This window comes from Lathyrus oleraceus, chromosome 7, assembly GCF_024323335.1.
Source record: "Lathyrus oleraceus cultivar Zhongwan6 chromosome 7, CAAS_Psat_ZW6_1.0, whole genome shotgun sequence".
Classification (NCBI taxonomy): Eukaryota; Viridiplantae; Streptophyta; class Magnoliopsida; order Fabales; family Fabaceae; genus Lathyrus; species Lathyrus oleraceus.
This window is the reverse complement of record NC_066585.1, coordinates 261,824,300-261,836,080: the sequence shown is the minus strand read 5'-3', so window position 1 is coordinate 261,836,080 and position 11,781 is coordinate 261,824,300. Positions and strand designations below refer to the sequence as shown.

General features: G+C 36.4%; 2 protein-coding genes across 2 annotated transcripts; both read right to left on the bottom strand.

The window, feature by feature from the left end:
- LOC127103330 (chaperonin CPN60-like 2, mitochondrial) lies at positions 1-7,679 on the bottom strand. Its single transcript, XM_051040594.1, has 13 exons — positions 7,614-7,679; positions 7,309-7,395; positions 7,127-7,216; positions 7,026-7,037; positions 6,709-6,789; positions 6,472-6,540; positions 6,308-6,385; positions 6,036-6,131; positions 5,857-5,956; positions 5,516-5,619; positions 5,295-5,400; positions 5,103-5,181; positions 1-106 (listed from the first exon to the last, which is right to left on the bottom strand). The coding sequence occupies exons 1-13, from the start codon at positions 7,677-7,679 to the stop codon at positions 1-3; spliced, it is 1,074 nt and encodes a 357-aa protein (XP_050896551.1).
- A 1,982-nt stretch (positions 7,680-9,661) lies between these two features.
- LOC127103329 (zinc finger BED domain-containing protein RICESLEEPER 2-like) lies at positions 9,662-11,437 on the bottom strand. The gene is made up of 3 exons (XM_051040593.1): positions 11,371-11,437; positions 10,399-11,121; positions 9,662-10,299 (listed from the first exon to the last, which is right to left on the bottom strand). Exons 1-3 carry the CDS (start codon positions 11,435-11,437, stop codon positions 9,662-9,664), a joined length of 1,428 nt encoding a protein of 475 aa, XP_050896550.1.
- Positions 11,438-11,781: the final 344 nt, after the last annotated feature.

Genomic DNA, 11,781 nt, shown 5'->3' with positions numbered 1-11,781 from the left:
TTAGTAGTCCAAATCATCCATATCTGCCACCCTTTGAGGAGGTTTGTTTTTATCACTCATATTTTCTACAATAGATGCCTCGGTTGTCATCAGTAACAACGATACACTGCAATAGAGCAAAAACTATTAGATTTAATTATTAGATTTAATTCATATTTAAGTTTGTTAGATATTAGATTTAAATATTAGATTTGATTCATATTTAAGTTTGTTAGATATTAGATTTAAATATTAGATTTGATTCATATTTAAGTTTGTTAGAGGCTTATAAATAGGGTGTCAATCATTGTAACTTTTAATCCTTTTTGTAGCCATCATTCTCTGAATAAGAATATTTCCATTCATCATATATTCTACCTTTGCACCAACAATTGGTATCTAGAGCTCCGGTTCAGATTCATTGGGAAACACGGGAAACACGAGTGAACGTGAGGTCTTGTGTGTTTGATTTTGATTCTTAGATTCGTGTTGAATCTTGAACAAAATCTGATCAGAATTTTAATTCTGTGGGTTGGGAAACACTGTGTGAGAAATCTGAGTGTATTGTGCAAGGTAGAAAGATGAACGGAAACGGCAACATGAACACCAAACTTCCAGTATTTGACGGTAAAAACTGGAATCGTTGGATGATCCAAATGCGTGTACTGTTCGGTGCTCAAGATGTTCTAGATCTTGTCACTGATGGTTATGTTCCGGTAGCAGCAGATGCGACCGATGAACAGAAAAACACGCAGAAGGAAGTAAGGAAGAAGGATCAGAAAGCATTGTTCTTCATTCATCAATGTGTTGATGTAAATGTGTTTGAGAAGATTGCAGATTCAACGACAGCAAAGGCTGCGTGGGACACACTGGTTAGATGTTATGGTGGTGACGCATCAGTGAAGAAGGTGAAGCTTCAGTCCTTGAGAAAGCAATATGAGAATCTCAACATGAAGAATAATGAGAAAGTTTCTGAATACATCTCCAGAGTGATTCTGATCACTAATGAGATGAAAGCGTGTGGAGAAACTCTTTCTGAAGAAACAATCATGGAGAAGGTATTGAGATCCCTTACCTCTCAATTTGATTACATTGTGGTAGCAATAGAACATTCCAAAGATCTGAGCACCATGAGAATTGAAGAGCTGCAGAGCAGTCTAGAAGCGCAAGAGTTGCGTTTGACTGAGAGAACTTCTGAAAGGGAAGTAGAGCAGCAGGCTCTGAAAGCAACTTCTGATAGGAGGTATCAGAAGCAGTCAGAAGCCAGGAGAAGATCTGATGGTGGTCAGAAGTCAGAAAGCTCAACCTCTGATAGACAAAAAAATGCTCAGAAGGGAAAAGAGAAGTATGACAAGAAGAAAATCCAATGTTACTGCTGTAAGAAGTTTGGTCACTTTGCTAGAGACTGTTGGTCAAACAAGGAGAGAAAATCAGAAGAAGCAAATATAGCCAGAAGTTCTGATGACGAATCTGTGCTATTGATGGCCTCTGAATCTGATGATATGGATCTGATAGACTGGTGGTATATGGACACTGGTTGTTCAAATCATCTTACTGGAAACAAGAAATGGCTGGTTGACTTTGACTCTGAAAAGAGGACAAAGATCAGATGTGCTGATGACAAATATCTTAATGCAGAAGGTATGGGAAATGTCAGAGTGACTCTGAACAATGGGAAAACAGTATTGATTCAGAACGTGTGGTATGTACCTGACATCAGAAGCAATTTGATGAGTGTGGGACAATTAATTGAGAAAGGTTTCTCAGTTACCATGAAGGACAATCTTCTGAAGCTGTACGACTGTAATCAGAAGTTGATTATGGAGTCAGAACAGGGAAGGAATAGAACATTCAAGGTGAATGTCAGAACTGCAGACTCAGAATGTCTTAGTGCAACAAGTGCTGAGAAGGAGAGTGAGCTGTGGCACAGAAGATTTGGTCATTTGAATTTCAGAAGCTTAAAACATCTGAATTCAAAGAAGTTGGTACATGGAATTCCTGCAATTAAGAAGCCTGAAAAATCATGCAAAGTTTGCATGGAAGGAAAACAACCACGATTGCCATTTGCGTCAGAAACTGCTCCAAGAGCAAAACATGCCTTGGGAGTTGTACATTCTGATGTGTGTGGTCCATTTCCAGTAGCATCGATTGGAGGGAATAAATACTTTGTGTTATTTGTTGATGAATTCACAAGAATGACATGGGTATCCCTTATTAAGTTTAAACACGAGGTGTTTGATGAATTCAAGAAGTTCAGAATGAAGGCTGAGAATCAGAGTGGTCAGAAGTTGAAGATTCTTAGAACTGACGGTGGAGGTGAGTATAACTCCAAAGAGTTCCAGAAGTTCTGTGAGGAGAATGGAATTGAGCATGAGGTTACTGCTCCTTATACCCCTCAACACAATGGTCTTGCTGAAAGAAGAAACCGCACTTTGCTTGATATGGTGAGAAGCATGCTAAAGGAGAAGAAACTTCCTCAGAAGCTCTGGGGAGAAGCTGTTGCCACTGCAACGTATGTACTCAACCGATGTCCTACGAAGAAGTTGAAGGAAATAGTTCCAATACAGAAGTGGACTGGAGATAAGCAAAGTGTTAGTCATCTGAAGGTGTTTGGTTCTGTTTGCTATAAACATGTTCCAGAAGCCAGAAGACAGAAGCTGGATGATAGAAGCAAAGTGATGATTCTGATAGGGTACCACAGTACAGGTGCATACAAGCTCTATTGTCCAGAAACCAATAAAATTGAATTCAGCAGAGATGTGATTGTGAAGGAATCAGAAGTTTGGAATTGGGATAAGTCTCAATCTGATTCTGATGTTAGAACTTCTGAAGAAAGGTTAGAGTTCAGAATTTCTGAGGTTGGAGTAAACTCTGACGTTGATTCTGACTCTGATAGTGATCCAGAATCTGATGTTCCAGACTCTGATGTTCCAGACTTTGATGTTTCAGACTCTGATGATCCAGACTCTGATGATCCAGACTCTGATGACCCAGACTCTGATGGTAATCCAGATTCTGGTGGCAATTCAGACTTTGGAAATATGCCAGAACCTTCAGATGGTCAAAGCTCTGGAGGAAGTCAACCATCTGAAGGTAGAAACTCTGAAGCTGAAGACTCTGAACAAGTTCAGAGACCACAAAGAGTCAGAAACATCCCCAGAAGATATGCAGAATTTGACATGCTGCAAGACACTGAAGTAGACTCTGAAGGAGAAGTTATTCAGTGTGCCATGTTAGTAGACTCTGAACCCATAAGTACAGAAGAGGCTCTTAAGCAGAAGCTCTGGCTGAAGGCCATGAAAGAAGAACTTGATGCTATAGAGAGAAACAAGACTTGGAAGCTGACAGAACTTCCAAAAGACAAGAAAGCCATCAGCGTCAGATGGGTTTTCAAGCAGAAGTTAAAGCCAGATGGTTCAATTGGCAAACATAAAGCAAGGTTGGTAGCCAGAGGATTTCTACAGAAACCTGGGCTGGACTACTCTGAAGTGTTTGCACCTGTAGCAAGACATGAAACAATCAGAATGGTGATTGCAATAGCTGCTAACAGGAATTGGCCTCTGATGCATTTAGATGTAAAATCTGCATTTCTGAACGGTCCATTAGAAGAAGAAGTTTACGTGTCACAACCTCCTGGATTTGTGAAAAAGAATCAGGAAGGGATGGTGTACAGATTATACAAAGCTCTATATGGATTGAAACAAGCGCCCAGAGCTTGGAATAAGAAGATTGATTCTTTTTTCAAGAAGCAAGGCTTTCAGAAATGTGAGATGGAGTACGGTGTCTATGTTCAGCATACTTCTGAAGGAAATATGACTCTGGTATGTTTATATGTTGATGATATACTGCTGACTGGAAGTTCTGAACAGGAGATAGCCAAGTTCAAGAAAGTTCTGATGAATGAATTCAAAATGACTGATCTAGGCAAAATGACATACTTTCTAGGGATGGAATTCAGATACTCTGAGAAAGGTATTATTTTGCATCAGCTCAAGTATGAATTAGAACTTCTGAAGAGATTTGAACTGGAGAATTGTAAGATTGCTGTCACACCTTCTGATACAAATCAGAAACTGGATTCTGACTCTGATGGAAAGGATGTGGACGCTACAACCTTCAAACAGTTGGTTGGTTCTCTGAGGTATTTGTGCAATACCAGACCTGATATTTGCTATTCAGTTGGGATGGTTAGTAGGTTCATGAGTAAACCTAAGTGATCCCATTACCAAGCTGCAGTCAGGATTCTGAGGTATATCAAGGGAAGTCTGAAGTATGGAGTATTATTTCCTTCTGGAAGAAGGGATGAGTCAGAACTTCTGAGTTATTCAGATTCTGATTGGTGTGGAGACAGAGTTGACAGAAGAAGTACGTCTGGGTACTTATTCAAATTTCTGGGAGGTCCCATTTCTTGGTGTTCCAAGAAGCAACCTGTTGTGGCGTTGTCAACTTGTGAAGCTGAATATATTGCAGGTGCTGTTACTGCATGCCAAGCTGTGTGGATTCTAAATCTATTGCAGGATCTGAAGATTAAAGTAAACAAACCTCTGAAGCTGATGATTGACAACAAGTCTGCAATCAATCTTGCCAGAAACCCAGTGTTGCATGGGAGAAGCAAGCACATTGAGACCAAGTATCATTTTCTGAGACATCAAGTTCAGAGGGGAGTGTTAGAAGTTGTACACTGCAGCACTCAGAAGCAGTTGGCAGATGTTCTGACGAAAGCTATCAAGACTGATCAATTTCTCAGGTTAAGGGATGGAATTGGTGTTACAAGTTTTGATGGAATATGAATTAAGGGATGGTATTAGATTTAATTATTAGATTTAATTCATATTTAAGTTTGTTAGATATTAGATTTAAATATTAGATTTGATTCATATTTAAGTTTGTTAGATATTAGATTTAAATATTAGATTTGATTCATATTTAAGTTTGTTAGAGGCTTATAAATAGGGTGTCAATCATTGTAACTTTTAATCCTTTTTGTAGCCATCATTCTCTGAATAAGAATATTTCCATTCATCATATATTCTACCTTTGCACCAACAAAAACTAGTTTAACATATAATAATGTGTGAAATATAAGCAGAGAAAAAATTGCATTGTAAGATATATGATTTTACCTGGCAGCATCTACCAAAGCTGTTCTAACAACTTTAACAGGATCTATAATCCCAGCCTTTACCATATCAACATAAGTTCCTATTTTAGCAGAATAAGTACCATAGTTAAACAACCTTCTTTTTACTACAGAATCATTTTTAATGTTAAGGTATCATAAACAATACATCATCACAGCCTTCATTGTTACTAACCTTTAGCAGCATCGAAACCCAAATTAAGATTATCTTGTTCCAACAATTTGCTGTAAATTAAAGAACCATCAAAACCAGCATTTGCAGCTATTGTAAATGTAGGTGCCTGTGACAAGTCATAAGCATTGTTGGAAAAAATGGAAAATTTTCGAGGTAAAGAAGTGAAAATAGAGAAGGGTCTATATGTGACAAAAAAATAGTGTGAAGTAAACAACACAAACCTTGAGTGCATACTGAATAATCTGTACTCCTCTTCTCTCATCCTCGTTTTTAGTTTCAAGATTCTCCAAGACTTTGCTAGCATATAAGAGAGCAACTCCGCCACCTGGATAAAACGATTACATACCGACTTTTAATAGATAAATAAGGAATCAAATAATGTGAACAAGAATATGAGACAGATGATTTAGGCAAAATCAAGGTGAGATGGTGAATTTGACCAAATTTCAGTGGCACCAGGATTTTGTTAAAGCTCCAAAGTGTAACTTAGTCAAAATCATGGTGGCTCGATGTGATTCTGACAAACTCACCGTGATTCTAAACATGCACGAAATTGAGTTACCTGGAACAATACCCTCCTCCACAGCTGCTCTAGTGGCATTTAAAGCATCAGTTACCCTATCTTTTCGTTCTCCAACTTCTGCCTCACTAGCCCCACCAACCTGTAGATATTTAAACCCATAGATAAATACTACAACTTAAACATCACAAACTAGTGGTTTTTAAGAATGAATGACAAACTTTGAAAACAGCAACACCGCCGGAGAGTTTTGATAGCCGTTCTTGTGCCTTTTCTTTATCAAATGTTGCAAAACTTCTCTCCATTGCTTCCCTTAGCTGCACAAAGTTATAACTTAAGAACTGGTAATATTTTTATTTAAATCAAAGTTCTGTGATAAATTCATACATAGAAATAAAATCATTCGGCTTAATGGCAATTTTTTCAAGATCAAAAGAAAGTAAGAGTAAAAATTTAGTACTTTAATAAACCGAAAAAAAAGGGGAAAAGATACCTGCACACATCTATCTTCAATAAACTTCTTATCCCCACCACCATGTAGAACAATAGTATCATCAATGGTGACAGTAATCTGTTGCACATTGAATTAGATGTTTTTGTAGCATTGTAACATAATAGAAGAAACAAAGAACAATTATAATGGTTCAAGCCACATGCCTTTTTTGCAGTGCCGAGCATTTCAGGTCGGACTTTGTTGAGAGCTATGCCGCGCTCTTCTGTGATAACCTGTTTTCAAATTCATTGTGATCATTTTCAGCATAATATGAAGTAATCCCGAATGCTAGACCTCGGGATGGTCGTCATTGAATAATTTAACAGAAAAACAGTACAACTATAGAAGAAGGCCAAGCCCAAACACAACAACTGATTAATAAAATGTAGATAGAGAATCACCTCTCCTCCGGTAAGAATCGCAAGATCATCTAGAGTTGCTCTTCTATTATCCCCGAAACCAGGAGCTTTTGTAGCACAAACCTAAAATACAAGAATTTGAAATAAGGTGGACTACAAATATATACAAAATCAAGTTTCAAGTAGCTCAAAAATACATTGGGAAAGTCTGACATTACTTCTGACTTGTAAAATCTGACAAAATAAAAATAAAAAACAACAAAACCAGAAAGCAAAATCCAAGTTGCATGTAACAGCAACAAAGAACACAAACTATATGTACATAAAATGTTGAACAACAATAAAGAAATCCAAGTTACTTGTACAATAATCTGAAATCAGGGTGAAAACAAAACCAGTAATCAAGTTTGTTGAACCACGATGTAGCAGGAAATATAACCAAGATGAACTCATTAATCACCTTAAGCCCAGCACGATGCTTGTTGAGTATGAGCATAGTTAATGCATCACTATCAACATCTTCTGCAACAACTAGGAGTGGTCTTTTATTCTGATTAAAAAAATAAAATAGAAAAGTAAATCATGAGAATATTCAAATTGTAAATGAAAATAAGCACAATGAATCAAGATTAGCTTATCTACCGTTACTGGCAGCTCCAATACTTTCAACAGTGAATTCATGTCGGAAATTTTCTTGTCATGGATGAGGATAAACAGATTCTCCAATTCCTAACAAAATGGAAATCACCTTTGTTAACATCACAAATAAAAATTAACTCCCTCACAAAAATAAACAAGTTGAATGAAGCCTTGCATTTGTATGCGATGCATGTCATATACAATTGAATAAGCTAAGCTAATACAATAACTGATTGATCATACCACTTATCATGAAGCCACAATCAAATTCTTATCCAAGTAAATCAATCATACAATAACTAACATACTAGTGCATTTTTGAGAATTTTTGTAATATATGTTAGTATCAAAAGAATAAGTCCGTGCTTACACATTTCTGGGTCTTCTGGTCTGTAATAAAATAAGAAGATATGTAGCCTCTAGTTAACTTCATTCCTTCCACCACTTCCAACTCATTTTCCAAAGTGTTGCCATCCTGAAAACTTTAAAATCTTAGACAACTCATTTTCAGGTCGGACTTTGTTGAGAGCTATGTCGCGCTCTTCTGTGATAACCTGTTTTCAAATTCATTGTGATCATTTTCAGCATAATATGCAGTAATCCACAATTCCATAAACAGTACAAATCTTCCATGCTTTTGCAGCAAAGATCGACGAACCGACTGCGTAGGATGAGCAGTTAAAACCAGATCCACAGTCTGATTCTTCAAAGCATCAAAAACCTCTTCAGGACTCTTGTTAAGCTCAGTCACAAGCCTCTTAAAAGTCTCTTCAATATCAGACTCAGTTATCGTAGAATTTTCATCACCAAAATCACCTTTCTTCAACAACTTAATCCTCCTCCTATACGCAATCTGAACTTCCTCCGCCAAATTCGCCAAATTAAGCATGTGAGAAAACGATATCGCTATAACAATCGAATCTCCAGCATCAAGACCAGTCAACATATTCCCAAGCTCCTCCAGCTTCTCCGGCTTATGCTCCCCTTCATACTCTGCCGATAACTTATAACAATCTTGAACCTATTAACCATCAAATCATTTAAATCACAAAAAAAATCTTAGCCATAAGTTCATAAAAAGAAAGATTTAACAGAAATTACAGTTTGTCTGATATCTTCGCCATGCAAATCCTGAAGAATGTCAAGGAATCAATTCAACAACAAAGCATCATACCTTCATGTGAGGATATTGGTTGATATATTATCACAAAAAAAAATAATTGTTGAGGATATTAGCTGATAGATAAGCTGATTATCCATAATAATCAGTAGCCCAAAATAAGATCATTTTCACAAATGACTCCAAAAAACAAACTGAAACGAAACACAAAAATATATTAATACATGTAAAAAACATAGATATAAGTAAATCAAATGAAAAAATACAAAAACCATAACCATCATCAAAATAATCAGTAGCCCAAAATAAGGTCATTTTCACAAATGACTCCAAAAAACAAACTGAAACGAAACACAAAAATATATTAATACATGTAAAAAAACATAGATATAAGTAAATCAAATGAAAAAGTACAAAAACCACAACCATCATCAAGTATGTGATTGAGATGAACCAGCAACTGGTTCATTTCCGTTTCCAACATCATCAAATCCATCACCAGATGTTGATCCACTAGTAGAGGGACCACCAAATTCTGCATAAAATTAAACAGAAACCAAATAATTAAATCAAAACCAAAGCCAATACATTAATACACTAAATACTCATACTCAAATACTTACATACCTGAAACAATGGTGGCAGACAACTCAAATTCTTCATTTATATTCAAGTCCTTGAATTGACTAAGTGTAGGTTTCAACCAGTCCTGTGCACAAATCAAAGCCTCTGCCATTTCAGGGGTTAGTGAACTTCTATATGTGTCTAGAACTCTGCCCCCGGTACTAAACGTGCTTTCAGAAGCGACAGTGGATACTGGACTAGCTAAAACATCCTTCACCATTTTTGATAAAATAGGGTATCTACAAGAGTTTTGTTTCCACCACATAAGGATGTCAAAGTTAAAATCATCGGCATAATTATCATCTAGATACCTCTCAAGATCATTTTTTTTATCTATTGAATCTTTTTGTTTAAGGTGCTCTTTAAAAGCTTCAACCCTTGCAAAATGAGATGGAACTTCAACATTAGGAACACCATCACCAAATGAACCACCCTCATTAGGACTAGTAGAGGGTCCATGTTGCTTTTCATGTATACCCTTGTACCAATTGAATAGTTTAAACAACTCCTTTTTTATCACATTAATCATATTAGTAAAAGGCACCGACTCGCCATTATACATATCATTAAAACACCACTCTACATATCCTAACTTGTATATAGGGTCAAGAATCACACCAAAATAAATAAATTTGTTGATGTTTTCAATTTCCCCCAATATTTGTCATACTTCTTCTTCATTTCATATCCCATTGAGGCTAAAATTGTGTTCAAGTTCATGGATGATCTTTTAAGCTCACAATGTATTGAAGCTAGTTGGTGGAATGACTTATGAAGGGATACTTGTTTTGACGAAGAAAATTCTATAATAGTATCATAGAAAATTTTGAAAAAACTTACTAGACACCTAACATTCTCCCAATCATTAAGAGTAGGGGGGCCAACTAATCCAAAAAATTCCAAATAGCTAAAATCTTCACCTTCCATTTTCTCAAATGCTGCTTGATACTTTTCAGCAGCATCTAGCATCAAATAACATGAGTTCCACCTTGTCGGAACATCTAGACAGAGAAGTTTCTTGCAATTAATTCTAGCAAACTCAATACATTCTTTGAACTTTGTAGATCTTTGGGGTGATGACCTAACAAATCTAACAGCATTTCTAATGGCAGAAATGGATAAATCATTCTGTTTTAAACCATCACGAACCACCAGATTTAAAATGTGTGCACAACAACGAAGATGAAAGAAAGATCCATCACTCATTAAACCACCCATATTATCAATCCTCTTCTTCAAATAAGCAGCAGCTACATCATTAGATGTTGCGTTGTCCACAGTGATTATGGACACATTCCTTATTCCTCATTCCCTTAAAATCTCTTCAACTTTTCTACCAATTGTCTCACCCTTATGATTAAGAACTAAACAAAAACTTAGAATCCTATTTTCATACTTCCAATCATTGTTAATGAAGTGTGCAGTTAGGGTCATATAACTAAGATTCTGAATGGATGTCCAACAACCAGTGGTTAAGGCTACCCTATTGCAATCAGATTTGAAATAACCTTTCAATCTTGCTTTTTCATCAACAAAAAGTTGAAAACAATCCCTCGCCACAGTTCTCCTTGATGGAATAGTTAATTGGGGTTGTAATTGTTTGCATAACAACTTAAAGCCTTCCCCTTCAACTACCCTAAAAGCATGTTCATCTAGGATCACAAAGAGAGCAATAACCTTCCTACAAGCTGCCAAATTAAATCGTTGGCTTGCGGCAACCAAGCCACCACCCTCTCCACCGGCAAAGGAGAGGGCAGTTTGAGTAGGATCATTTTGTGGCATCTTGGTGCATACTTTTGTATGAGCAAGCATGTTAGATGTCCCATGGGTTTTTGGATCACACAAATATTTCTTATGACAGTGTTTGCAAGCAGCTACTGCTTCAATTTCATTAGGCAATTTAATAAAATGGTCCCAAGCAGGAGAGGATTTCCTAGGACCATTAGCATTTTGTTTTCTCTTCTTTCCAAGTGGAGGAAGTCCAACAACATGAATTTCATTGGCAACAACATCAGTTGCACCAACACCAGATGTTAATGAAGAAGGTTGGTTTTGAGTAACATTCTCCATTACTGAAAAATAATGAAGATTATAATCAACACACAACCAACATCATCAACTCGTTAAGTGTTTATAGGCTTAGTTTCAAAGTTTGTTAATCTTATTTTTATGTAGTCATATGTCTTAATCTTAAAGGACCTATTACCTTAAACTTTTAATAAGGCATACAAAACAAATGGAGTTACTGTTATTATGCAAAATATTCAACATGATATATCGACATAGGCATACAAAACATACATAAAATAAACTAAACTTACTGTTATTATGCAAATTTCCAGCTCCTTGTATTTCTCCAGCTCCTTGCATTTCTACAGCCTCTTCCATATCTCGATAAAAATAAAACAAATGGAGTTATTAAAACAGTATATAAAAGATTAAAGCTCTTAAAAACATAAATAATAATCTAACCTTCCATTAACTCAAAGAACTCTTGAAATTACAAAACCTGAAAATACAAAATCTGAAATCAAGAACAAAGAAAGACTTAGTGTTTAGAAAGCAAATACGAACACAAAAGAACGTGATTAAGAGGGATAAGGATACAAATGATTCTCTGCTTAGTGATGATGAAGGAGGAAAGGACAATGATGACGGCGGAGGAGAGACATAGATAGCGATTTTGTTTTACTTTTGGAGATGAAGCAAGGTGACGGCGCTAAAGCTTTAGG

Bases quoted from the DNA above. Each gene is read 5' to 3' on its own strand.
- LOC127103330 (XM_051040594.1), bottom strand. From the start codon at position 7,679: ATGTGTAAGCACGGACTTATTCTTTTGATACTAACATATATTACAAAA. The intron at 5,957-6,035 runs GTTTGTCATTCA...AAATATCTACAG, and splicing joins GCGGTGTTGCTGTTTTCAAA to GTTGGTGGGGCTAGTGAGGC. The intron at 5,620-5,856 runs GTAACTCAATTT...CGTTTTATCCAG, and splicing joins GGAGGAGGGTATTGTTCCAG to GTGGCGGAGTTGCTCTCTTA.
- LOC127103329 (XM_051040593.1), bottom strand. From the start codon at position 11,437: ATGGAAGAGGCTGTAGAAATGCAAGGAGCTGGAGAAATACAAGGAGCT. The intron at 11,122-11,370 runs GTAAGTTTAGTT...ATTATTTTTCAG, and splicing joins TGGAAATTTGCATAATAACA to TAATGGAGAATGTTACTCAA. The intron at 10,300-10,398 runs GTGAGACAATTG...CTAATGATGTAG, and splicing joins TTTAGTTCTTAATCATAAGG to CTGCTGCTTATTTGAAGAAG.